The sequence below is a fragment of the Wolffia australiana genome, chromosome 20 (assembly GCF_029677425.1).
Source record: "Wolffia australiana isolate 7733 chromosome 20, ASM2967742v1".
Taxonomy (NCBI): Eukaryota; Viridiplantae; Streptophyta; class Magnoliopsida; order Alismatales; family Araceae; genus Wolffia; species Wolffia australiana.
In genome coordinates this window covers 5,061,869-5,089,501 of record NC_135854.1, presented here as the reverse complement: position 1 = coordinate 5,089,501, position 27,633 = coordinate 5,061,869, and the positions used below count along the sequence as shown (strand labels likewise).

Sequence of the window (27,633 nt, the reverse complement as noted above, 5' to 3'; positions counted from 1 at the left end):
ATTCGACCAACAAGTTCCCATTGAGCCGATCATTCGGCTTCTCGACCATCTTCGAGCTCCTCGTCTGGCTAATGCCAATGTTGGCCATACACCGCCAGGGGGATTGAGCAGGGGAGAGTCGGGCGGCGATTCCTCCTGATGCCCATCCCTCCCCAAACACCAGGCACCAACCTGATCTTATATTCAGATAACTTCTATCATTTTTATTTATCCTCCAATTATCTCTCTCCAATAGGGAGAGATATTCAGATCCATATCAGTGCATTCAACAACCTGTATCAAAAAATAATTTATCTCTTGGCCCAGTTAGGAAAGAGAGATAGAAAGAGAAAGATAGGAAAGTTTCCCCCATTCTCATTAGCGGAACTACGAGTAAATGACAGTTTCAAGTTCTCATATTGATCCAGGGGTATTAATCTGATAAGATACCAGGAAGCATTTACGAGAGACGACAACCCAGCAATGTTCATGGTGATATCATGCATAACAAATATTCCTAATAGGAGAAAAAATGAAGATTATTTCAGCTTAAAGGAAATCCCCGTGACATCCCCCTGGTCCTCTCAGTCCACTAGAGGCCGCAAATTCAAGCCAACGTGAAATAGCAACAGTGCAGACAATTGAATAGGTTAATTATTATGATCATAGTCAACAAATTTGGTTTGCTCTCTTTGCTGAAAGAGTAGGGAGCAAAACAAAATGCTCAAGTTGGCAAAAAAGGGGAAAAATTAGAAAATGACATTTGGGCAAAGCAAAGTGAGAGACTCATTACCCAAACGGCAAAAATGTGATATTTAAGATTTCATCTCAGATGCAGAGCGCACCCATATCGTGCAAAACTTTGGTTGATTCTTGGGTCGGTCTCCTCATTTCTCCCTTCTTCTTCCCCTTATCTTTATGTTTCTTGCTCTCAATATTACTCCTGCTCGGAATATACTCACTTCATAAGATTTCCCGCAGTACAGAGCTTTATAGATCGAAGATTAAAAGAGTTTTAACCCAGTTCAGTGGTATGTACATGATACGATCCAGTAGGCCCACTAGGGGCATTCCCATCTTAACATTCCATTTACGTTTCCTTTAAGTATGTAGCCCTCCTTGTGGGAGGGCAGGACATGAATTGTTAACTGGTTGGGTTCAAGCATTCTCTCTTCTCCCTCGGTGACGTCCACTCCGTCGAGCTCTCCGGCGGCGTCCACCCCGCTGATCCCTCCCTGCCGTAGTCCACCCCGGCACGCCGACGTCCACCCCGGCGCCCTCACTCTTCCTCCGCCGTCTTCTCCCCTGTACAAACCGGCTAGGTTCGTATCAGTACATTTCTTAAAATTTAATTCGGACAGTCTTAACTAAAAAAAACTAGTCATTCCAGATTCCTTTTTTCTTTATCAGTTCATTGAGTGGAAAGAACATTTCTTAGAACTTATCTCATAAATTAGACATTATGGATTTGCGATAACTTATTTAACAAAAGAGAAGTGCAAACAAACTCTAGTTATCTCGGATTTTTTTTTAGCAGTTTATCTGATTTTTTTTCATTAAAGAAGGACAAAAGGAATTTTTTTATGAATGGAAAAGCAATTTACAGAAAATTAAAAATGGAGCCACCTCTTAAATAGACATTGAAATTGTTATTCTAACGTGTTCCCCACGATGTGTTGTATTTACCTCATTTTTAGTAAAAAAATAACGAGAACAAATAAAAATAAATGGACAATATGAGAAAAGACCCTACTGAGTGTTTCTTGCAGAAGGTTTTTCCGGGCATTTTGTTCTGTGAGCAGAAGAAGTCTCTGGTTTCACATTTCTTGACTTCGAATGGGGAATCTCATCTTCTAAAACTACCTGCCACATGAAAAGATAGACATAATTGTTCCTTGTTCACCCAAATGCCTCAGTAGCAACCAAAATTTACAATAGAGTTCTAACAGAACCTGATCATTATCATGTCGAAGTGCGCTGGGATTGGATCCTTGATAGGATCCTAGGGGTAATTTCGTCATATTAGCACACAGGGGCATTTTAGTCATTTTCTATTATGTATTTTCCTTTAAATAGGGATGCCCTCCCTTTAGGGGGGCAGCCAAGAAGTTAGAAGAAGGAAGTACTCTTGTCTCCCATCTCCACATATAAGTCTGGTCTCTCTCTCTCCCTCTAAGATCCCCTGCCCTCGTGATCGTCTCTGCATCACAGCGTCTTCAGGCGGCTCCTCCTCGGCCAATCCCTACCCCCTCACTTCGGCCGTCCCCCGACCATTCCCGTTTTGGCTCTCCTACCCCGGGAACTTCGACCTCTCCTCGTCCTCTACCCTCCTTCCGATATGAGCCTGGATCCAGGTTCGTATCAATCCTCGCCTCCTACATTCGAGGATAACACCAAAGAATGCAAATCCTCAGGATCACAACAGTTGAAAAACTGTACCTAGGGTGTGTAGAATGATGAAACAAAGATGAGATGATCACAAGCAATGTCAAAACGATGATGGGACAACGCTGAACTGGCCATTGGATGATTAGTACACATGACAATGACAAATATTTCATCACCATTGTCATACGTTTCTGGTATGAGAAAAATGATGAGATGATGGCGAGACAGTGGCGAGACAATGATGAAGTTTTCACTGGATGATTCAGGCACATGAAGGCAAAGATGAGGATTTGTCATCGTCATCATCATCCTAGACATTGAACCTAGATCTATACTGTTGTTATGATACCCATGTCTCCTTGTCAGAGGAAAAGATAGAAAAAATAGAAAAAATAGAAAGTGTTGGAGAAGAACAGGCACCGGCAGTAGCACGTGACAACTAAAGAAAGGATTCTTATTTACTCGCCCTTCGAAGCTGGTTAATATAAATATCAATAGGGGAGACAAGAAGAGGGCATCTAATGGGAAGATGGGTGTAAATGGAGCACCGGACTCCAGGAGATGGAGCTGCACTCGGCACGGATCTCTGCCAACAGCTTGTGATGAGGACGAGGCATCGACCTATCAGTAGTGTGAAATCTAGTGTGTTCTTGGAGTGAACTGATTATGCCACATGGTGAGTAGTTTTTATTTCTTTTCTTTATTTTTCCCTTACACAGTGTGAATGGACCACGTCTTATAAGTGGCCCATACTTGTGTTTAGTGGCCCATATGACTAAAGAATGTGCGCCTCACGAACTATGTAACTGGCTGGTATTAAATCCAGCGTGGAAGAAAGGAATACGTGTCTCGTTTTGTTTTATTCAAACCCTAGCCGCCAGGTATTCTCTGTGACTAACAGAGGGAGGAACATCAACAGGAGAAGAGGGATCTCGTCTGGTTTGTAACACTGTGATTTTATTGGTTGAGGCATATCATTGGTATCAGTTGGTGACGAGAAATTGATGGACAATGATGAAGTAGTTATCCAATGAGTCAGGCATTATGAAGACAAGGATGATGATTTATCATCATTAATCTGGATACCATACCCTGGGTCTATTCCGGACTCAGGTTTAAATTCTTATATTTAGCCGGATGGATAAAAAGAAAACTGATTAAAATTTTGTTTATCGATGTTGCAAGTGCTTTAAATATTTTGATATCTACAAGGAATACAACCTCATAAAATCAATACCTGAACTTCAGCTTGTAGCCAAAAGATGATCTCAAAAAAACTTAAGGGCAGAATAATTGTCTCAGTCTAGAGAGCAGAAAATAGGTTAAAAACTCATAAACCAATATTAAGAATGATTGTTCAAAAAAAAGTATTAAGTATGATATATGGAAGCTGTATATGGGGTTCGGCATCCACAATGACAATGATAATGGGAATGATGATGGTGAATTGGCACTGTCTTCATCCTCATTTCCATCAGTTGTAGTGAATCATACTCATCATTAGTTCAAGACCAAACATGGACGAGAGTGATGATGACAATATTTGATGATGAATACATGCAAGCTGCATATAGTTCTTGTCATTCAACCGTCCATAACATTTTAATTATTATCGTCATTTGTCCATGTCGCCCCATCAATCACGACGACACACGTGACATCATCCCCAATCATAGCTGTTTACAGATATTCCCCTTTAAATAATTAATGAAACCTCACCATCAAAAATTTTCTCCTTCAGGATGAACTCTGACGGTCATTTTTCACATCATTCTCGTCCATGTTTTTCTCTGCTATCAAATACTCAATGGCTGCATCAACATCACCGTGGACTTCTTCAAGAACCTGATCAAAGCGCCATAGAATTGTGTGTTACATAAAGTGTCATGACATAGTCAATCAAACTATCGAAATGAGTTTCGTACCTCTTTAATTTTGTTGATTTCGCTACATCCTGACCCAATCATAACCAATTTAATGGAACCAATTTAGTGGGAAAAACCTCCACCAGGGTCCCCTTTGCGGTTTTGATGCTTATTTTTCTCTTGATCCGTAGTCAAAGAGACGTCTGCATCAACCTGCAACATATTATCCTGAAATTTAATAAGGTATATGATCAAACTAAAAGCGCTGAAATAAACATAGAAAAAAATGGCAGATTTGTGCACCTTAATGATAATAGTATTCGCAGGTCCAGTACAAGGATCATCTTTCAAGCCATACCTCGCATTCTCCAGTTCTTTGAGCCCAGATTGGGAGACCGGGCGATATTTCAGTTTTGGACCGACAATTGGTCCAACCACGGCCCAATGCATTTGAGGTTCCCAAGGCTATTTGCGTTAGCACGGAATCCAGAGGCCACGGTCAAGGAATGTTGGGACGAAGCTTGGGTCCCTATGTTGACAGAAGCTTTATCAGAGCCGCGGTTTGGGGAGCTGATGGAGCTGCAAGAGTCAATATTACCCTTCAGACCAATAGCTGATTCCCAGGACGGTTGGATATGGCGGGGGTCGTCCTTCTCGGTGAAAGATGCATATTTGAAAATCCGAGGAGCAGCTCGGGACGACGAGACGACGAGTAAAGCCTGCCATATGTTGATGACGCGCAAAGTCCCCTTAAAGTGCGACTCTTCAGCTGGTTGTTGAGGCATCGAAGGCTTGTCACACGACTCTACCGATGGAAATGGTCCCCCGCCGCTCCCACTGGCTGCCCTATGTGTGACAGGGGAGAGGAAAATTGCTCCCACCTGTTCTTCACATGTCAATTTGCACAGGGCGTTTGGGCATTGCAGCAATTGCTGGGGGTGGATACCTCCTCAGACGAGGCCTTTTGGGCTTCAGTTTCTGACGGAAGACACGGAAGCCGACTTGATTGGGGACGCTTGCTCGCGGTGCTCTGGACGATATGGATACATCGAAATGAGGTGGTGTTTAACGAGAGGCCGGCTTCAGTAGAGAATGCCGTTCATGATGTGGAGGCGCTGAAGTCGTTTTGGGGTGGAGGGAGAGGATAGCCTTTTTTGAGTATGATTGTATATCGTTTGTACACAATTTTTATCATTAATGATAGCGAGTAGGCCACCAGTTCCGGGTGGTCTTCTTTATTGTTAAAAAAAAACAAGGATCATCTTTCAGCTGTACGCTATTGTAGTGTTCCCCATCATGGTGGGATCTAAAGAAAGAATTTGAATCAGTAGTCACACAGCTAGATAGAGATGATTGTCAATACATGGCATGATATACAGACAGAAAGAGAAATACTTCATGACCATTTAAAACTGATTTGTAGGGTCAAGTTTGTCGGCGTTTCTGGCGAAAAATAAAATCAATAATTTGCCAACAAAAGAATTTTTCTGTTTATTGGAACGAAACGGTGAAGTGGTACTTTAAACTTCCTTTTCAGAGTAAACAATGATTTAAATCAAATTCTGGAATAAGAAGATTCGAACTAAGCAGTCCTCGACATAACCTTGAAAGCTTTAAGGCAAAGAGGGACAAAAGACACTTGTTCTTCCCTAATCATACGGCATCACCACAGAACTCAAAAAGCTGAGTAAACCATAAAAGTGTAACTCTTATTGTACATGCAATTCTCTCTCTGTATTTTTTCAGCAACAGGATTTACGGGCAGAAAATCAGTATCACTCACATGTGAACCATTCTAGACCCTTGGGCATGGAAATTTCTTATATACCAACGTGGAGACGAACTCTGCAACATAAAATCAATAGTTATGGACTCCAGAAGATGAAGAGGACCATTTATAATCATTTCTTATGAGAGAAGGATGACCAGTAAACCAATAATGTGGTTTATCCCCTACATTTCTGTTTATTTTACATTTTAAACGAGTGTACTCCTATGTCATTCCTAAGGAGACAAGTCTGGGAGAATATCCCTAAACACAGCAGCGTCTGTAGTATAGTGTAGTGTCAAAGGGAAGATATTGTTACAACCCTAGTCATTTATCTGATCATGGGCCACGAGGTAGAATTGGCCCTCTGATTTAAACCCCTATATGTTAAGGGATGAATGAGAGTTGCGGTTAGGAAGGAAGGTAAGAAGAAGAATGAGCTTGCAAGCTCTCCCTCACCCTTAGCCTTCTCAAAAAGATTTTCTTTTTGACTCCACAAAAAAGGAAGTAAGAGTCTTTTGACATGAAAAAATATATATTTTCTAGTTTCAAGATAAATATGTCAAGAAACAAGGATCTTACATGGTGAATGCAGATATTACTTCTAGTGACAAGCGATGCAACCTGTAGTTCCATATTCCCTGCCCAGGTACCATCCTCCCTCATGGACTTGCAGTATTTCTCAAATGGAACTTCATCTTCAATGAAAGGTTCAAAGTCTTCTTGATGTGTCTGTCAATCCAATTCATACATTACTCAAACCACCAAAGTTAAAGAGATAACGTTGGAAACTAATGTTATGGTTACATGATCACATTCCATTAATTCTACCTATTTCTGATAATAGGTACCAACTACACAATGATATTTTAGCTCACGCATTGTTCCAAACTGGGTCGTAGATCAATAAAACAAAAGGCAAGTTTTTTCAAATAAACAAGGGATAGTGGAAAGTGCCCCCGAGAGAAAAATCAAACCACCATTGCATTTTTTACAAAAAGAATGCCGGGTGAATCCATCATCCAGAAATTATGGTTGGGGTTTTATGAACTAATATTTGGGTACATATCAGACCTGCTGGACTCTCTTCCCAGCAATCAGTGACTCCACACGCACAAAGTGCTCACCGACGGGAGAAAACGATCAATCAGGAGAGATCTCTGAAAAAAAGAACGTAAAACAAAGTATGGGGCCAGTTGATTTGGGTTGGGTCGCCTGATCTTATTGATAATTCATCACAGCGCATGACTCATTGCAGATCGCATCACCAGTCAGCCATCAGGCCCCCAACTTAATCGGTTCCCTCCTGAGTGTTGAGGTGATCAAATGGGCCTCAATCAACTCACAATCAAGTCCATCTCATTGATCAAATTTCTCGATCAAGAATTTTCGATCAAGATAATAAATCCGATAAAGATCTGATCAATCAGATTGAATCTCTGAACTCTAGTCAACATGAACTCATTCAGATGTATTTTACATAAAGGTGAGGCAAAACTATCTCCATCAATTTTGGGTAGATTAACGAGAAAATGGAATATTATCCAGGTTTTTTGCTCACATCCTGCCTCTTTTTTCTCATCCGTTACATCAAATCCTCTCTCCAAATTTTTGTTAGTGACAACAAATTACACATTATTTTGGTTGAAATATTATGTGCTCATAAGGATAATGACTAAATATAAGCCAACTAGAAGATCCGTGTTTGGAAAGGCTATAAAATATTGTGAAGCAAGTATGAAATTTCGTAGCTGATATTCTAAGGTTGAGTCCACTACAAAATGTAATATTTGGACTCTTTGAGCTGCCAAAGGCTATGGTGAGATGAATGACCTTGGATCATGAAGATCGTGCGACAGATAAAATGAGCGCTTACAGAATACATATAAGACTGATTAGAATAGGCACTATCAAAAAACAATGTTAACCCCTTAGAATGAATCGAATGAATTCAACAATTTATGAGTCATCAGTACCTTGATGTATTCAACAACCACGCCACGATACGTCTGATGCGCATTTTCGTCTCCGTTAAGTTGGTCAGCCAAAGCCCTAATATATTACTTCGTCGTTAAATTATTCTAGAAACAATATTTAAAATAAAAGAAGAAGGTAGCAGTTGATATGAAACTAATGTTATTAAATTAATAGAACAATTCTGCTCACCTAAAAAAGCAATTACCGTCCGCAGTGACCTCGATTATCTTTAATCCCAAACTATCAAGCTGAGAGCGAAACTTCGAAATGTCTCCTTTCTTGCCACGGTTCTTAACCTAGCAAAGCACATCATAAGGAAAAACAGGATTTAGTTGAGCCTCGCAAAAAATATACAAAAAAGAATTTTCTAAAGTTATCAGCAGTGAGCTCTCATCAGTCACTCACTCTCCCAAAGGATCACAGTATGGTACCATGATCGAAGTGCGAATTTTCATAAGATCGAGGAAAATATAGAAAATTTTCAGCGAAAACGCTAATACACAGAGACGATAATTCTTTATTATTTTCTCTAATCCAAATAAGATTAAGGCCCTCTGCCGAAAAAATAAAGCAGGAATCGGGCCACCACGGATTGGATTAACGCGAAAAACAAAAACTTGAAGAGTGAGAGAACGATTAGGAACTAACGACGGAGCGATGCTTCTTCCCCGACGCGAATTTCTTGAGCTTGGTCTGAACCATGAAAGAACACGTTCCTCGAATTCTCAGTCCAGCAGCAATAACAACCTTCTGGAAGAGTGTTGTTTATATAGGTTGTGGACGGATGACGGAAGACGGAATGGATGGGAAGGAAGGACACTGAACATATCGTCCAGGACGGGACCGGACGAAGATCCTCCCGTCCTACGTCCCAATTTTTAGAAGTTCGTCCGGATCCTCCCGTCCTATGTTCCGATTCTTAGACGTTCGTCCGAATCGTCCAGTCCAGAGTTCGTCCCGCCCCAAATATTTTCGTCCATGTCCCATTCCGTCCGAAAACTGCCCTGTCCGAGACATTCTCGTCCCTTCCTCGTCCTGGATCCTCCCGTCCAGAATTCGTACCGTCCTACATCCCAATTTTTAGAAGTTTGTCCGGACCCTCCCATCCTGAATTCGTCCCATCCTATGTTCCGATTCTTAGACGTTCGTCCGAATCGTCCCGTCCAGAGTTCGTCCCGCCCCAAATAGTTTCTTCCATGTCCCATTCCGTCCGAAAACTGCCCTGTCCGAGACATTCTCGTCCCTTCCTCGTCACAGATGAAGCATTGCATTAGGCCACTCAGAATTTGACACGTGGCACTGCACAGAGTCAAATTCCAGGTGGAGCTCTCAGGGGGATACTAGACTCCCACATGACTCAGAGACCGTCCCATCCCCGTCCACAGCCCTAGACAGAACTGTTATTTTGCCAAGAACAATACAATCTTCCCGTGCGGTGGCAGATGATTCTTCATCCCGTCAATCATTCGAACTCCCAGACGAGACAATAATTTCATCCACAGATAAAATTACCATCCCGTCTGCGTTCGTGCACTATAATTGAACAGCCGTCACAGCCTGTCATCCGTCAGAAAGTCTGCAATATTGTTCTGTTCCCGGGGCTAATTAGGGTGCTACAGTTCAGATAACAGATAGGAAGTTGAATATTGGATGCGGATATTGATTAGGAATTCATGCAAAGCTCATTCAGTAATCCACATATTCAGAAAACGGTGGTTGGATATTAAAGTTTTTAACTTTCTTAATAAAGTCGTATATTTCTTAAGTAGGTTGGTTGAGAGTTAAATTGAAAAATGAGTGGCAAGGTTGAGAATGGTAGTGTGAGTGGAGTGCAGTGGCTGCCCATGGGTGACCGCAGACTGTATGGTAGCAATTAATTGTGTGAGTCATTTCAGTTATATATTATACATTAGACATCTGTTAAATATCATTATCAGCTTGACAATAGCATTATCCCAGTATCATTCAGAGACTCCTAACATATGTAATCGTTGCCAATATGCACCCAAAAAATGATGGTCTATATTCATGTCATTAGTGTCTCTATGTTTTAAGGATAACAAATATCATTATATTCAATAGTAAATATGAATGATGTTAGTTGCTCCTTAGTCCAAGCTGTTAGATAGACAAATGATGATAGTAATCAAAGCTTAGTCACAAGCACCGAATGATGGTTCGAAACCGAACAACACAAAAGGGAAGGTACAAAGGAATTTGTATTGTTTCTCTCTCTGAGGTCAGGATGGATGTTTGATGACAGTATGGGATGGAAGGGATGATGTATGGTCATATGGTATAGTAATAGTTGTATGTTATTATTACAAGTTGTATGTTATTGTAACAAGATATACGTTATTATCTTCTCAACTTTGTATGTTGTCTGATAGGGCAAAATGGGCCAGACCAAGACAAGGCCCGTCCGTGAAATAAATAGTGGATGGATGTATTATCTCTCGCCTGTTCTCTCTCCCTCTCTTCCTGTCACTTCCCCTCTCGGGCTCTCCTTCTATCCCTCTCTCACTCTCTTCCTCTCTACCTCTCTTGATCTCTCCCTCGTGTACTCTCCGTTACCACTCCCTCTCTCCTCCATAACTCTCGCACTCTCTCTCTTTCACTCTCGCCCTCTCACTCTCTCACTTTCTTACTCTCTCCCTCTTGGTATTCTCTGTTTTTCATTATCTCAGTCTCATTCTCTCACTCTCTCCCTCACACATTCTCTCATTATTTCACTCTCTAATTATATTCATCTCTTTCTCTCTCCCTCTCTCTCATTATCCAATTCTGCTTCCCCTCCGGAGGTGACATTAGTCAGCTTGGCCGACCGAAGACTGGACCGGACCAAGACCGAACCGAGACCGAGACTGGACTGAACTTCAGGTCTAGGTTTAGGTTTTCGGTAAAACCGGACTGAGACCGGTTTTACCGAGAACCTAGGAGAAAGCACAATATATTAAATATATTTGGGGTTGCAAGATTGTTCTGTAAATAACATTCGTGGACGTCTTTGGTAAGAGTATCATGCTTTATGGGAAAAGTGTGCACTCACAATAGATCATATTAGATTTCTCTTTTGGATCTTGTTTGGCAACCCAAACACACCCAATTAGTTAAACATAGCATGCCTACTATAGGACTCCATCAAGGTCTATGCTCAACCCAATTTGATTCACATAGATTATGCCCCTTCCGTCGTCATTAGCACCAAAGTAGGAACTTGACGCCTATCTTTTCACTACGTACACAATTGATGGGGATATCTCTCTTGTTTGGAAGTTTTATATGGTTAACCTTCTTTACCCATCATTGTCACTGATTGTATGGCATTTAATGTCAGTTTATGCAACACGGGCCCCTACAGAGTGGATATTCTTGGCTGGAAATGCAGTTTTCCCATATAGCAAATTTCAACTCATGGAGTATGGCATTGATGAGCTATTGTCTGTGAAGTACTGGGTGTGGGAAGAAGTGGAAAGTAGTATGATGCATTCATCATTGATTATGATGAAATGAATGGCAAAGCCACATCCTCATAATGGCTTATACAGAGTGGCTAATGGATTATGAGTTATGCCCAGTTTTTTTTTATAACTTAAAGTCTTAATTTCATGATTTTCTGAAATGTCATAAATGTGTCATATTTTACCTTTCACACACACACACACACATATTATTTTGCCTTTCAACTTCTTTTTTTGATATTTTACCTTTCACTAGTCGCAGAACATTACATCATAAACAATCAGACTAATGGAATGGAGTTTCCTACAATGGTGAAAAATCCATAGAAATTCTACAAATCTCTAATTTATGGCCATAAATTTCATAACTAACCTCCCAAATCTACTAAAGAAAAGGTCTCATAGTATGAATTATCAACCTTGTAAGTTACTTTTTACATAACATAATTATTTTAATTCCAATATATTGGTAATGTAAATAAATTTCCTAATACTTTAGAATGCATGCATCAATCTAGAATGATTAAGGTGCCATTTTAAAATGTAAGATTTCACTTAATTTTTAATTTGACATCCTTTAACTGAGGTTGCAAACAACATCTTTAATTACTTCGATTAAGGTTCATCTTTAACTAAGCTTCAGTTGACTAAGTTACCAAAATACCCCTAATGGGATAATGTGCCAAAGTTAGCATTCGGGGTGTAACATCATATTATATTATCTTTAACTGAGGCTCTTCATTTGCATGTCTGGTTGTGGAAAATATATAAATAAAATCATTACGACATTTTTACTGATTCAAGCTGTATCCTCTATGATAATGTTAAAAAGGTTATCAGTGAGAAAATTATCTCCAAGAACAAATTGCTGTCGGCAAGAACAGTTCTTTCACAGAGAACAAAAGAAGACCCAATTTGAAACTTTGCTTTTATAATAAACAGCCTAAGGCAATGAAGGCCAGGAAAATAATAAATAATTGCACATGGCTTTTCTACCGATTCGAGCTGTATCTTTTATGATACTGCTAAAATGGTTATCGCCGAGGAAATTATCTCCAAGAACAATTTACGGTTGCAAGAACAATTCTTTCACAGGGAACAAAAAGAAGACCAAATTTGAAACTGGCCTTGCCTAATAAAGAGCCTAAAGATTGAAGGAAGTTTCATAAAATAAAAGATCAATAGAAACAGGGGGGGAGGATCAGAACTGGACGATTAGGAATTTCACCTGGGCAGTCGCCTCCACTGGGTTCGTCCGCGGTTAATCTCCAGGCCACTGCCTGAGAGCTTTATGAAGTGGAGGAACTGGCATCGATCTTCCTGTGCGCTCAAATAACTGCCATTAAGGCTGCGGATCGAGTCCAAGTCTCCGAATTCCAGGCTCGAGAGCGAATCCACCACGTCGTCGTGCTGACACTCTCTCCGATAATCCAGGGTGATGGTCTGGAGCTCGTGAGTGTCAATTATTTCCTTTGGAATGCTCTGCCAGAATGTAAAATTATGTAGATCAATAATTATTATTTGTGTTTATTTACTTATTTTAAAGTTCTTATTCTCATATTTATGTTCAATTTATTATAATTTCAAATTGTTTTTTTTAAGAAATTATAAATTCAAATTGTGTTTATTTCATAACTTGAAAGCAAAAATCGAAATATTGAAGCAAAAATGAAATGGTAAAAACGTCATTAGACGTCAATAAGGATTTTAATTGCATTATAAGATTATAACAGCAAGATCGTGCAACTTTTGAGAGAGAAATTTTCGGATATTAGAGTTAATTAGAAAGAAGATGAGGGGGAATTACCTCGAGGACCCATCCAATGTAAGTGACGTTATTCACGTGCTGGTTCATATCGAGGTCAGCTCTCCTTGGCTGTACATTTTCCGTTTTATTAATTTAGTTTTGGAGGTGGACGGGACATTAAAACTCAGGAATACTAACAGAATTTTGGGCTTATAATATGATAAACTTACCACCAGACTTAATTTGGAAGACTGTGCAGGTTCTTCTAATTTAGAAATTTTCTTGACGCTGTTATTGTCCTCTTCTGGAAATGCCAATCTAGAGGATGAAAAAAATCCATCAAAAGGTTCTTATGTCTATTATGTCCAAAATGATCTGACTAAATGATGATTATAATTCTGCTTCTGAGATTATTCTGAGAAAATACATGGGGGAAATATAAATTTCTTACCGAGGAGTTCTGGGGCAGAAAATGAGGTACTCTTCTCTCACTTCATCACTGACTCGCTGGAGCCTTCTGGTGTCCTGGTTCATCATCACCCACTTACTGCAACGCATTCAGAACAACTTTCCATGAATAAAATTATCCAAAAAAGCATGAAAAAGAATTAAAAACTACTATAATAAGAATTAACAACTAACCTGGTAGCCCTACCAATGACTACACCACTAGCATAATCCTTGATAATCCAATCACGTCTGGTACCAACCTTGCCATCCTCTTGGCACCATGTTTCTATTTCGACGACATCGCCCCTACATAAATTATAAGAAATTGCAAGCAGCAGCGGAAAAATCAGAAAATTCAAAAGATGCCCTGAAGCTTAGATGGTATACCAGGCTGGGTATTTGTAAATTTCAATGTGCATGCGAGCAGTAACCCATATAAGCCGCAGGAGTCTCATGGTAGTGGTCGTGGCAAAACCATCTGTCGAGAATCCAACACTCTGCGCATGATTGCATCCGACTTCCTACAGTATTCCAGTTCTAATGTCTTCAAAATGCAAAAACTATTTATTAAAAAAGAACAGCTTCAGAAACAAAAACGAAGTAAATGCTCAATGGATAAACTACTATAAAAGAATCACTTACTGACTCAAGAATTAAAAGTAGAGATATATGGAAGCATCCAGACACACGCATACTTCAAGATATGAAGATCGAATATATTTCCTATGAAATAATCACACTCAAAGACCGGATCCACGCATGTCAGGAGCAGAAATCTGGTTGGCGCATTGACTTTGCATCGGACGCCCTCAATCTTTGATTTTACTTTGCGTTTCATTATTGAATATATATTTTTAAGTTAATTATGTGATTCTTTTGATTTTCTATGTTGCCTAGCATCAAAGACCCTCAATCTTTGTCCCAAGACGCCGATTCCACCGACAAAGAATAAGCTTAATTCCATTTCAACTGTCTCACGGGTAATGCATGTCCATGGGGAAGCTGTTTAACGAAGAAGAACGTCAGGAAGAAAGAGCAGAGAAACTCGATTTATAACTGAATGTATTTTTCTATGATAAATTCCTCGGATTCCTTCGATTTTCTAAGTTATGTAGCATCCAAAAACCGCAATCTCCGATCCAGGACTCCAATTCCGCCGAAAACAATAAGCTTAAATCATTTCAACTGTTTCACGGGTAATGCGTGTCCACGGTAAAGCTGTTTAACGAAGAAGAACGTCAGGAAGAAAGAGCAGAGAAACTGTGTTTTATATTTGAATATATGTTTGTATGAAAAAAATCCTCGGATTCCTCTGATTTTCTAAGTTTTGTAGCACCCAAAACCCTCAATCTTCGACCCAAGATTCCAATTTTCTGACACAATAACAAGCTAAATACCATCCCAACAAGTAATGCACGTCCATCCGAAAACAGTTCAACGAAAAACCAGGTGGGAACGAAGAACAGAGAAACCTCCACAAGAAAAAACGTGGGAAAACAGCACAAGAAGACGAATTGAAGCTTATACCTGCAATAAATTGGCGATGGTCTCAACAGTAGCGGTCTTGTTAACGCCGACCTCGTAAGATCGCACAATGAAGCTCTCCTTATAGGATAATCCGTCCGGTTCCAGCTTCCCAAGCCTCAATCTTTGCGCTAGAGTCGCCTCGGCGGTCTCAGCGCCCTGCGCGGTGGCGCTGCAAGATACCGCCAAACATGCATGCCGCAGAGATCGCGGATTGCAGATTTCTGAGCTCCTCCGGTGAAAAACTGCGAAGTTTGCCGGCGATTGATGAAGCCGCGGCGAAGCTCCGCCAGTCGGAGATCGGATCGAAGCTGCCGATCGCAACATTTCGCCTTCTCCTCGTGATCTTCGCTCTCTTCCTCTCGAATCAGTCTCGATTGAGCAGAGTTGCTTCTTCTCTCGCCTTTATCCTTGACAATCTTTCACACTTGCTTCTTCTTCACTTCCAATTCAACACACAAATACCATCAACTTGCACTTATTTGTCATATTGCCATTATGTCAGTCTTATAAACCAAGAAATTAGGCCTCTGCCATGACATTTTATTGTCCTCATTTCATTCCATAAAAAAATACAGAAATGGCATCGAGTACTCTATATGTTTCATTTTATAGTATTATTGGCGAGAGACACGACGCCCAGTATACTCGTAGACAATCCAGCCGTGCCCTGAATGTCCATCAAGAAGATTTGCATTTCATTCCATAAAAAAATACATAAATGGCATCGAGTACTCTATATGTCTCTTTTTATAGTATTATTGGCGAGAGACACGGTACCTGGGGTCGGAGCGACCTGAGTGTCGTGCTTGTGGACCAATCCAGCCATGCCGTGAATGTCCATCAAGAAGATTTGCATTTCATTCCATAAAAAAATACAGAAATGGCATCGAGTACTCTATATGTTTCTTTTTGTAGTATTATTGGCGAAAGACACTATGTCGAGTGGGAGTGACCTGAGTGTTGTGCTCGTAGACCAATCCAGCCGTGTCATGAATGTCCACCAAGAATATTTGCATTTCATTCCATAACAATGAAAAAATGCAGAAATGTCATGGAGTATTCTATAGCTTTCTTTTTATGGTATTATTTGCAAGAAACATGGTGCCGGAAATGAGAGACCCGAGTGTCGTGCTTGTTAACCAATGCAGCCATGCCGTGAATGTTCACCAAGAAGATTTGCATTTTTTCATTCCATAAAAATAAAAAAATATAGAAATGTCATTGAATATTGTATAGGTTTTTTTATAGTATTATTGGCGAGAAACACGGTGACAGTTAGGAGCAACCTGAGTGTCATGGTTGTGGACCAATCCAGCCATGCAGTGAATGTCCACCAAGAAGATTCTAATCCTCTGTTTCATATTATTATTCCATATTCCTATTTTTATATTATTATTGATGAGAAATACAATACATGGCATGAGTAACCAAATGGTCATGCTTATTGGCTAATTTCATCTGCCTAGGACTCCGCCCATGAATACTTTGAATATGTAGAGGTTTTCTGTTCTATAGAGTTTGTAAGCATCGAGAGAGCGTATATATCCTAGTCCTTATTTCATATTATAATTCCATATTTATCTTTTGTATATTATTATTTGCAAGAAACACATTGCCGAGTATGAGAGGCCTCAAGGTCATGCTTATAGACTAATCTAGCCGTGACCTGTATGCTACCTTGGATTATTGGTGTTCTACTGAATTTTTATAGGGCAGAGAGCAGCATAAATATCCTAGTCATCATATCATTCCACACGAAATGCCTCAGTTATTCCATATTTTATGTTTTTAATGAATTATTTAGTATGTTTTGTAAAGCAAAAAATAGACCTCTGACACAAATTTTTATGACAATATGTCTTAGTTCACGTTGTATTCCCCTCATAAAGAAAATATTCCCACTTAATTAATATTTATTATTATACCTTTAGGGGAATCATGCTCATTTGAATTTTCTCTAATCTATGTTTTAATATTTTTTTATTATAATATATTTCTAGTTGGGTTAGAGTTTCTCTCTCTCGAGGTATAATTATATAAAAATATAATGAGTCAGGTTAATTAGGATAAATGTTTTCTGGGCCTCCAAGAATTGTTTTGAATCAATTTTAATAGTGTTCTTTCATTGAATTCAGTCTCAATCTTAAAATAAATAAAAATCTAACAATAAAATTAAAAAATTGACTTAGTTATACTTTCTCGTTGATAATTCGAACATTGCTTGGCATTGCGCAAAAGGAAAATTACAAATGCTGTTGCATAAGTTTGAATCCTTTAACATTCACTTCTAACCCTAATTTCTGATTCTTCATGGTATAACACTGAATTTATCCTAATCCTATAATTGATTTGTATTTATCATATTATTTCTTAAAAATATTGGGATACAAAATTATATTTATTAGAAGTCATGTCCTTGGAAATGACATCAACTAATTTAATTATCCTATTACTTGTCAAAATTAAATATAATTTAAAATTTAATGGTTGTTAAGTATAACAATTCGACTCTTCGTATTCGTTCTGGATCGTAACTCTGAAAGGACATTGATTAATTCCTCTTTATACCCTGTTTGTTCAACATGAATAAAATTAAATACATTTATGATAAATCTGCCATGATTTATCAATCACATTAATTGGCAACTAGAATATTTAATCAGTCTCATATATATTACTATCAGTCCACAAACTAAGAAATAGAGATGTCATGGATTTATGTAATTCTAATTCACACTATATATTGCATAATTTAAGAAATAAAATATATTAAGACTTAATAATAACACTATTCAACTGACATTCAGTTGACTTGGACTGAAAAGAGAGGGAGATTGAAGAGAAGTGGAGAGAGATGGAAGAGATTGAAGAGAAGTGGAGAGAGATGTGTTTATCATTGGATGGAGCGGGACAATGTATTTATAGAAACAAAAAGAGATTGAAGAGAAGTGGAGAGAGATGTGGTATTTGGAGAGAGACTAAATAATTATGGAAACATAGAGAAATTTAAGAGAGAGAGATAGATTGTTTTGAGAGAGAGAGAGACACTAATTATTTATGGAAATAAAAGGAGAGTGAGGAGAGAGGGAGATATTATATCTTTGGAGAGAGAGCTTCTAAATTTTTACAAAAACAGAAAGAGAGTGAAGAAAGGGGAGAAATTCATAGTAAAAATGAATTTAAAAGTTTAAAACATAATTATTATTTTGTTTAGATAATTTAAAGGGTTCTTTCATGTAATATTATCTGATTTAATCTGCCCAAGAATGTGTCACAGCTTCATTGCATGCGAGGAATGATTGGCATCGACTGATCATTGGTCGCATCCAATGATTACTGTGTGTTACATCTCCATAGAAAACAAGCCTTTGCGCTAAATGCACAGCCCCATTTTTAAGGCATAAAGACACATGGTGTATCATGATTTAACGACATAAAAGCAACATTAAAAACACCACACTTCCTTTCATTTTTAAATAATTTATATTACACAAGTACATATGAGAAAGTATTATCTGGTGCAACATTTAAATCATAGAAAATCATGCAAATGATTGGTATTTTTGACAAAATCGAGAGCAAGTGTCTGCTCGTTATTGAAGCATCTTAACAAGTGGGGATGACTATGTGGAATCTTTAAGAATTCTTAGAATTCTCAGTATGCAGGTGATGTGCAGTGAGGATGAAGGAAAAATAAACAGATATGCTTGCTCCAAATTCACATCGTAAGATCTAAGTTTTTAAAATTAATACGGGGTTAAAATTTTAAGGGTAGTTCCATCTTCACCTCCTCTATCCATTTATAATCTCAAATCTATCATTAGATCCAAATATTTTTAGTATGTGGAGTGATTTTCTCATTTGAATTCTTGTTCGGATCCCTTCTTGAGTTTCAAGAGAAAATGATTAAATGAGCCATGTTTTGATCAAGATTCATGAAGATAAAGTACCACTCAGGTTTTTGGCAATGTGACAATGAAGTTAGTGTAATATTTGTAAAATTTTCACCATCACACATGCCACTACCATTCCTCTACTTAACCCATATCTGCCTCCATCTCCATTGCCATTGGCAATGCTAAATCTGCATCACTCGCCCACTCCACCCTTCATCTGTGCATACCCATTGCCATCTCCATTGTATTCCACCATGGTAAAACCACCCCATTCCACTCACCACATTTTCCCATATCAGAGAGAGATATAGATAGAAAGAAAGGGGACTCTATATATAAAGGTAGGAAGGTAGATAGATAGAGAGAAAGGGGAGAGAGAAGATATATATAAAGGTAGGTAGGTAGGTAGATAGATAGATAGAGAGAAAGGGGAGAGAGAAGATATATATATATATAAGGAAGGAAGGTAGGTAGATAGATAGAGAGAAAGGGGGGAGAGAAGATATATATAAAGGTAGGTCGGTAGATAGATAGATAGAGAGAAAGGGGAGAGAGAAGATATATACATATATATAAATGAGGTAGGCAGATAGATAGATAGAGAGAAAGGGGAGATAGAAGATATATAAAGATATATATATATATATATATATTTAAAGGTAGGTAGATAGATAGATCGATAGATAGATATATAAATAGATAGTGTGTATATGACAGATATAGGGAGACAGGGAGAGAGAAAGAGACTGAGAGAGGGAGTGAGAAAGAGACAGAGAGGGAGAGATATATATATAGTGAGGGAGAGAGAGTGTGTGTGAGAGAGACACTTAGAGAGTGAGAGAGAGAGTGTGTGCGAGAGAGAGTGAGAGAGATAGATATATAGATAGATTGATAGATATATAGATAGATAGTTGTGTATGAGAGATATAGGGAGAGAGGGAGAGAGAGAGAGACAGAGAGGGAGTGAGAAAGAGACTGAGAGAGGGGGGGGAGAGAGAGAGAGAGAGACTTAGAGAGGGAGAGAGAGTGAGAGAGTTTGTGTGTGAGAGAGAATGTGAGAGTGAGCGTGAGAGAGTGTGAGAGAGAGTGAGAGAGAGAGTGTGAGAGGGAGAATGTGTGAGAGAGTGAGAGAGAGAGCGAGAGAGGGAGAGTGTGAGAGAGTGAGAGAGAGAGGGAGAGAGAGAATGTGAGAGAGTGAGAGAGTGAGAGAGAATGTGAGAGAGTGAGAGAGTGAGAGAGAATGTGAGAGAGCGAGAGAGAGAGAGTGAGAGAGAGAGGGAGAGAGTGAGAGAGAGAGGGAGAGAGAATGTGAGAGAGAATGTGAGAGAGAGGGAGAGAGAGAGAGAGAGAGATTCTATCATGGAAGAGAGTATTTAGACAAAGAAAAAGTGGAAAGGCAGTGTTATTCTTAGTCTTCTGATGATGCTTCCTCCTCTGAGCTCCACTGCACTACCCTTTGGAGCTTCTTGCTGTTCCATCTTCCCCCATTCCTCCAATCACACCTATAATTGGCCGCGGAGGCGTCGATCTGCTCTCTCTCGACGATCTTCACCATGCCCTTGTGTAGATTTCGCGGTGGAATTTCGAGCAAGGAGACCCCTTTGCCGCGCGCTAGGGTTTCCTGCGGAGGACGCTACTTCGACGAAGGAGGAATCTTTGGAGGCAGAAGGTCTCACATTTGAACTGGAATCTAACGTTGATGCAAGTGGAGACAATGCCGAGACGATCGTTGCCGTCGGAAGCCCCAATTTTCCGATGCATCTGCAGTCGTTTAGGACCAGTCTTGGTGATCAGGCGTTCTTCACCTTGGCTTTTATTGCTTGCACGGTACGAAATCATCGATCTGATCGATTTTTCCTGGACTGAACACAGAATTTCGGGATTCCTCTGATGAGATGTGTGATGTTTTTGATTTGCAGACTGCCGTTGCGTTCACCAGTTTGGTTGTTGCTGCGATTCCTACGCTCTGGGTGGGTTGCTGAATCTTAATTTATTTGAAAAAATTAAGATCAGAATCATCTTCAGATCGAAGTAGAAACTCGTGTTATTATTGTATCAATTCAAAAATTTTCTTTCTCAGAGTCCAAAATCCAACAAATTAAGACAGTAACTTGCCTGTGGAAGCTGCTGTCGAAATTTTGAGTCAAACCATCCTTGTGTTGTTCGTTCTGCTTTGCATTATCTTTCTGATTGCTTTCGTCTTTCCAAAATAAATTGAAATAGTTGAAGAGCTTACTCAGAATCAAATCAAAACTATCAGAGTTGCGAGGACTGCTGTCTTTTTATGATTTTTAATTACATGGTGTGTTGGGCCTGTTTTGTTTCTTTACTAGTCAGAACAGAAACAAGATGCGCAACATAATTCACAGTTTGTCAGAACAGTTTGGAAATGAAGCATGTACATAATGTTTCTGATCTGTGTCTCTGCCCGATTCTTCACGTTAAATATGGGGGATATGCATATAAAATCTCACCGTAACTCTAATTCATGGTATGTTTAGGAACCTTTCTGATCTCTCTCTCTCTTCCTAACCTTCACGATACTTATTGGAGAGATTCCATGATTATCATACAGTAGATTCTTTCAAAAAAAATTATAATACAGTAGAATTACAGGGGGAATTTCATAAATCTTGTTCTCTTTGCCATTAAAGGTGTAAAATTTTACTTGTTTCCTTGATTTTTTTTTTAAAATCATGGTCATTTGTTCGAATCACCTTGCTTTGGACTACTTTTATATTTCAAAACCTCTCTCAATGTTCGTCCTCACTTTCCTAGGCAATGAGGAGAGCCGCAATTTCTTTCGCAAGACTGGCTGATACAGCTCAGGCAGAGCTTCCAAGTACAATGGCTGCAATGAGACTCTCCGGCATGGAAATTAGTGATCTTACACTCGAGCTTAGCGAATTGAGGTATCAATTTAAATGCCAACACTTCTTGAATGACGTACTTAATATTGATGTTCCGTTGTGCTGTGACAAGCCAGTTCGAATTGCTCTTCGTCTTTTTCTTTACCTAAATGGATCTATGTTTATTAGTATAGAAACGTCTGCATTATAACAGAATCCTTGTTTCTAATATGATATCCTTTTTTCTTCACATTAATTCCTTAAATTTGGGATTGTTTCTCTGAAACTGTGGCCTATACTTAATAGTTCACTTTCTTCTGGTTACTTATCTTTTTATAAATCAGTATTTGATTAATATTATGATTAGAAATGCCATCATTTGCGTCTTATCGGGGACATTGGCTAGTCATATTTTTCTTCAATTATTGAATAAAACATGTGAGCTGATGCAATTTAGAACAATAATTCATACATAAATTTGACTAAATTAAAGCACATGAATCAGGTGCACCAATGCAAAGGTAAATCAAATTTACTGCTGGACCACGTGCACGAAATAGGAAGGTTGGTCCAATATCTGTTGAAAAAGTTTCCACTATTTCGTATCCAATCGCCTGGAATTTTTTTCCTCTTGGGTTTAAGTTTGAATTTTCCACTTAACCATAGATACCCTATGTAGGAAGCTGATAAGATTCCAACCCCTTTAAGGTTTATTTCTTTTTGTTTGCCCTAAGGTAATTTCTCTTTACATACTTGTAGTCATCCCTGAAAAAGGCATGAAAGAAGTTATTGAATGGGGAAAGTTCAGCAAAGGACATCCTTGCGGATCTGGCCTGTACCCATTGTTGCTGTTGTATTTTTTCTTGCAATCTTTCTCGCTCTTGTCTCTCTCTGATGTGATCGCAACGTGCCATCCAGCCAAGAGATTGCTGACGGCGTCAGCAAGTCAGCGGAAGCAGTGCAGGCAGCAGAAGCCGGAATCAGAAATATTGGTCAGCTGGCTCGTCGTCAAACAATGAGTATCTCCCTCAATCAAACTCTTACTTTCATATTCTTTGGAAAATCCACGGCAGTCACTTAAAATTCTCGCAGATATGATTGAGGAGAGAGCCAGTCTGCCTGATATCTCCCTACAGCCCGTTGTTGAAGGCGCCGCAAAGAAGACTTCCCGTGTATTTGGCCAGGTGAGAAAGACGCTCCTCGGTTTTATTTCCAAGGATAGGGTGGATGATTGAAAAAAAATAATTTTTTTGGATGATTGACTTAATTAACATAAAAATAGAACAGAAAAGGTTTACAATTTTTACCTACCATTTTTGGGGTCTATCTTCAATTAGATGAGGAAGACTCTTATCAGTTTATTGCAAAGGATAGGGTGGATGATTGAAATTTTTTTTTTTTTTTTGGATGATTGACTTAATTAACGTGACAATAGAATAGAAAAGGTTTACGATTTTTACCTACCAACTTTTGGGTCTATCTTCAATTAGATGAGGAAGACTCTTATCAATTGATTGCCAAGGATAGGGTAGATGATTGAAAGAAATTAATTTTTTGGATGATTGAATAAATTAACGTAAAAATAGAACAGAAAAGGTTTACTATTTTTACCTACCATTTTTTGGGTGTATCTTCAATTAGATGAGGAAGACTCTTATCAGTTTATTGCCAAGGATAGGGTGGATGATTGAAAAATTTTTTTTTTTGGATGATTGACTTAATTAACGTGAAAATAGAACATAAAAGGTTTACGATTTTTACCTACCAACTTTTGGGTCTATCTTCAATTAGATGAGGAAGACTCTTTTCAGTTTATTGCCAAGGATAGGGTGGATGATTGAAAAAAAAATAATTTCTTGGATGATTGACTTAATTAACATGAAAATAGAACAGAAAAGGTTTACTATTTTTAACTGCCAACTTTTGGGTCTATATTCAATTAGATGAGGAAGACTCTTATTAGTTGATTGCAAAGGACAGGGTGGATGATTGAACAAATATTTAATTATTTTGAATGATTGAGTAAATTAACATACAGATAGAACAGTGCGGGAATACGATTTTTACCTTCCAACTTTTGGATGCATCGTTGGCATGAACAGTTTTCATTATTCTGATATTTGTTACTAGCTTTATGGTGGAATTTGATGTTGGCAAAGTTATACCCATCCCTCCTTCGGATAATGAAAGAATCAACAGACATGTCCTGTGCTTGCTTTCAAATAATTGTTCTTCATTTTGTAGTTGCCAAAAGCAATTACTAATTTGCATTTTGGTTAGGAAATAAATTTAATTTCGAATTATGTAATATGCTTACTAAGATAATGAGATTGTAATGGATGGAATGTTAAAACGACAGACCCCCCTGTCTTTGGAGAATATCAGCTGTTTTTAAATTTTTTGTTGTACTTTGTAATTGTTGTCAAATAAAAATATTTTTAGTCAGCGTTTGATATCTTAAATTGGGTATGCTGTTCAACATCGTTACAGTTTGACAGAGTTCTGTTAAGGACTCATCAATGAAGGCTCGAACGGGCCCATAAGGCCCCATTAAATAATTGGGTGGGAAAGTACGTAATGGTCAGGCTTCACCAGACGGTTATAAAGGCTAATAATGGGTTGCAAAGACCATCAGTTGAATGATCTTTTGAGGTTTCTTGTGGGCACAAGTTAGCTGTATTCAGTAATTCTTGAGGCATTCTAGCTTCTTATCTAGTTTCTTGTTATGGGTCTTCCTTGAACAATTAAGGATGCATGTGCTCTCAGTAAATAAAAAGGGCACTTTTTAGGAGGGCTGGAATAAACCAGCGGGTAATTCAAATCTTGAAGACGGTTGCTACAGCGACGGTCTGGAGCTGGGGAAGCAATCCAGATCCAGATTTGATGACAAGGCTGATCCAGCTTGTCGATCTATCTTCCCTCATTTTTCATCTACTTCCTACATCGTTCTTCACTCCCTCTGTTGTCTCTCTGTTCTTCCCTTCACTGATCCCTGCTACCATCTGTTAAGGTTCCATGGAAATAATAGAGATCTGAACACATTTATCAAGATCCAAACACAATATTCAACCACAACGCAATATAAGAGCAGTTCTGACGGGATCCAAATGATAATGAAGAACTGATCCAAGATCTGACAAGTATAGGGAGACAACAGGAAGTACAGGTAAACTTCCCTGTCCAGATCGCTGTGACTGCGGTCTGAATCGGTCTGCAGCAGTTCCAAGCTGGGAAGAATCTCCTTCTCTCAACTGGACGACAATAACCATCTTCTTGGTAGAAAGCCCGTCCTTCTTTATATAGGGATTCCCGCGCTTATTTGAATGGTCGCACGTGCACCACAATTCACACGTGCGGAGGAAGCCCGGCGTCTCTTGCTCTGGTAAGTCTTCGTCAGAGACTTATCACCATCTTTCGATGTGAATGATCCTTTTTGGAGTTGACTATAGAAAGTCTTCGAGTGTAATTTCCCTAGTATTGTGTTTCACAGTCCGAGAGGCGTATCATTCTTCCTCTCTTTTTTTCTTGATTCTCCATACATATCCAATGAGGCATATATCAGTCATAATGCCCCACTCGTCGTCACGAAGAGAATTGGAGATAATATTTGTTGACACTATTGTCTCCTTTCCTTTCTTGTCTTCTTTCTATTATTAGCCCCTTTCTATTATTAGCCCATTAGGGCTCCCTATAAAACCCCTTGTAATCTCTTTGTTGGTGTATCAAGAATTGTTCTTTCTTCTTGTATTCATGGTATCAGAGCCCTAACCCTAACCCTAATCCGGGTTCCTGGGCTCGACCGTAGCTCCGATCTCTGGCGTTTCTACATTCGCCACGATCTTGAGCTCCTTCTCCTTCCGATTGGCTACCTGCTCCTGGCGGCGCAGCTTCTTTCTGGCCACATTTCCGGCTTCCCGCACTGCGCTCCCTCCTCGGCTGTGCTTCTCTCTCGGCAGCGTACGCTTCCCTCTCGACCGCGCGCTCTCCTCTCGGTCGCTCGCGCACTTCTCGGCAGCATGCTCCCTCCTCGGCTGCACTCCCTTCTCGGGCGCGGTTGCGCTCCCTCCTCGACTCTTCAGCCGCGCACGCAGTCAATAGCCGCGGGCGTTCCCGCAGCCGTGTGCTCCTCGTGCGACACTTCATTCTGTGATCAAGATGACAGAACCTGTATCGGTTTCCTGTGTGACGCCAGCATCGACGCCAGCATCAACGCCAGCATCAACGCCACCCAGTGTGGGTCAAACGTCCAATGCTTCGGAGGCACCTCTTGAGTCGGGGAATTGGTCGGCTTCACCTGGACCGTTTTCTCTGCCTCGGATGCCTCCAGATGGGATGTTCACCGGCTTTAACCTTCTTCAGTGGCAGCAATATGTCCAGATTACTCTCAATGGACGATTGATGCGTCATTTACTTGAAGAAGGGCCTTCCAAGACAGACTCCAAGTACTATGACTGGCTAGACGTTGAAGGGGTGGTCCATCGATGGCTTTTGGATAGTATTTCACCGAGTATCAAGGGTGAATTTCTGTCTCTTGAGTCTGCCCGGGCCGTGTGGGAAGCGGCCCTTGACAGCCACTCCAAGAAAAATAATATTGCCACACTGTATGAGCTAGTGCATCGGACCGCCAATCTGCGTCAAGGAGACAGGACGATCATGGAGTACAACACAGAACTCATTTCTCTGTGGAATGAGATTGATCATGCCTCCGGACCCTCCCTCGGTGGATCGCAAGTACACTCTTCAACTTTGGGTTTTTCATTTCCTTATAGGACTTAACCCAGAATATGAAGCGGTACGAGCTCAGCTTATACACCGGGAGAAAAAGCTTTCCTTCAAGGATGCGCTTCGCAGCGCGAGAATTGAAGAATCTCGCTTTCAACAGTCCCTGACCCCGGTTTCTGCACTTGTAGCACATTCGTCTTCCTCCACGCGCTCCTCGGTGACGACCACATCGACTAGAGCAGGAGCTTCGTCTCGTGGTCCATCTACTCGGACTGAGGAATCCTCCAAAGGTGATCCTTTCCTTTTCTGCAATTACTGCAAAAAGCGGGGTCACTCCAAGGAGACGTGCTTTAAGCTTCAACGGAAGCGAACACAACAGAGCAATCTCGCTACGGTTGCACCTTCTGTCAACCAAGTACCGATGTCTGGTCAAGTGCCTCTGTCCTATGGTCTTCTTCCAAGTGGAGCGTCTTCGGCGAGTGCTTCTCTTCCCGGCTTTACACCTGAAGATGTGGAACGTCTTCGGCGATTGCTTGACCCTCCAGTCGTGGGCTCGTGCTCTCTAGCTAACGCGGGTATGTCCACCATTCCTTCTCCTTCTCCTTCACCATCTCCGTCGTCATCATCATCCAATTGGCTTCTTGACTCTGGTGCCACTGCCCACATGACACCCAATCCTAGAGCTTTTGTGACCTATGAACCCGTTTCCGGCTCCTCCAAAGTTAAAACAGCTTCCGGTGATCTTCTCACTGTGCCTGGGATTGGTCGTGTGTCTCTCTCTACTTCGATGAACCTCACTAAAGTCCTTCATGTTCCACGGCTTGCTCATCATCTTCTTTCTTTATCCCGCCTTGTTCGTGATCTGAACCAAGATCTTACATTCACTCCTAATACCTGTTTTTATCGTGATAACGTGTCGGGGAGGACGATTTCCATTGCTGAGGAGCATGAGGGTCTCTATCTTGTTCGATCTCCCTTGTCTCCCCTCGCTGTTGCTGCCGCTG

At 40.0% G+C, this 27,633-nt stretch overlaps 3 protein-coding genes and 1 long non-coding RNA gene across 4 annotated transcripts; 1 reads left to right on the top strand and 3 right to left on the bottom strand.

Moving 5' to 3' along the window:
- Window positions 1-950: 950 nt before the first annotated feature.
- Window positions 951-1,846, bottom strand: LOC144716181 (uncharacterized). The gene is made up of 2 exons (XR_013584835.1): window positions 1,733-1,846; window positions 951-1,284 (listed from the first exon to the last, which is right to left on the bottom strand). It is a non-coding gene; the product is annotated as an uncharacterized LOC144716181 (long non-coding RNA).
- A 2,240-nt stretch (window positions 1,847-4,086) lies between these two features.
- Window positions 4,087-8,737, bottom strand: LOC144716180 (OVARIAN TUMOR DOMAIN-containing deubiquitinating enzyme 7-like). The gene is made up of 8 exons (XM_078591255.1): window positions 8,626-8,737; window positions 8,167-8,273; window positions 7,977-8,052; window positions 6,583-6,732; window positions 6,016-6,077; window positions 4,536-5,262; window positions 4,293-4,445; window positions 4,087-4,212 (listed from the first exon to the last, which is right to left on the bottom strand). The coding sequence occupies exons 1-6, from the start codon at window positions 8,677-8,679 to the stop codon at window positions 5,121-5,123; spliced, it is 591 nt and encodes a 196-aa protein (XP_078447381.1). The 5' UTR covers window positions 8,680-8,737; the 3' UTR covers window positions 4,087-4,212; window positions 4,293-4,445; window positions 4,536-5,120.
- A 3,668-nt stretch (window positions 8,738-12,405) lies between these two features.
- On the bottom strand, window positions 12,406-15,595 carry LOC144716235 (oleoyl-acyl carrier protein thioesterase, chloroplastic-like). The gene is made up of 7 exons (XM_078591333.1): window positions 15,163-15,595; window positions 14,023-14,156; window positions 13,828-13,941; window positions 13,637-13,732; window positions 13,416-13,503; window positions 13,246-13,314; window positions 12,406-12,920 (listed from the first exon to the last, which is right to left on the bottom strand). The coding sequence occupies exons 1-7, from the start codon at window positions 15,484-15,486 to the stop codon at window positions 12,663-12,665; spliced, it is 1,083 nt and encodes a 360-aa protein (XP_078447459.1). The 5' UTR covers window positions 15,487-15,595; the 3' UTR covers window positions 12,406-12,662.
- A 4,848-nt stretch (window positions 15,596-20,443) lies between these two features.
- On the top strand, window positions 20,444-23,213 carry LOC144716216 (chitinase-like protein). The gene is made up of 5 exons (XM_078591310.1): window positions 20,444-20,885; window positions 20,978-21,028; window positions 21,837-21,970; window positions 22,826-22,926; window positions 23,000-23,213. The coding sequence occupies exons 1-5, from the start codon at window positions 20,478-20,480 to the stop codon at window positions 23,140-23,142; spliced, it is 837 nt and encodes a 278-aa protein (XP_078447436.1). The 5' UTR covers window positions 20,444-20,477; the 3' UTR covers window positions 23,143-23,213.
- Window positions 23,214-27,633: the final 4,420 nt, after the last annotated feature.

Excerpts from the sequence above, each read along its gene's own strand:
- LOC144716180 (XM_078591255.1), bottom strand. The coding sequence starts at position 8,679 with ATGGTTCAGACCAAGCTCAAGAAATTCGCGTCGGGGAAGAAGCATCGC. Across the intron at positions 8,274-8,625 it reads GGAAGAAGCATCGCTCCGTC|GTTAAGAACCGTGGCAAGAA; the intron begins GTTAGTTCCTAA and ends GTGCTTTGCTAG. Across the intron at positions 6,078-6,582 it reads GTAATATCTGCATTCACCAT|AGTTCGTCTCCACGTTGGTA; the intron begins GTAAGATCCTTG and ends TTTATGTTGCAG.
- LOC144716216 (XM_078591310.1), top strand. The coding sequence starts at position 20,478 with ATGATGCTTCCTCCTCTGAGCTCCACTGCACTACCCTTTGGAGCTTCT. Across the intron at positions 20,886-20,977 it reads TGGCTTTTATTGCTTGCACG|ACTGCCGTTGCGTTCACCAG; the intron begins GTACGAAATCAT and ends TTTGATTTGCAG. Across the intron at positions 21,971-22,825 it reads CTCGAGCTTAGCGAATTGAG|CCAAGAGATTGCTGACGGCG; the intron begins GTATCAATTTAA and ends CGTGCCATCCAG.
- LOC144716235 (XM_078591333.1), bottom strand. The coding sequence starts at position 15,486 with ATGTTGCGATCGGCAGCTTCGATCCGATCTCCGACTGGCGGAGCTTCG. Across the intron at positions 13,504-13,636 it reads TTCTGCCCCAGAACTCCTCG|ATTGGCATTTCCAGAAGAGG; the intron begins GTAAGAAATTTA and ends TTCATCCTCTAG. Across the intron at positions 12,921-13,245 it reads ACATTGGATGGGTCCTCGAG|AGCATTCCAAAGGAAATAAT; the intron begins GTAATTCCCCCT and ends ACATTCTGGCAG.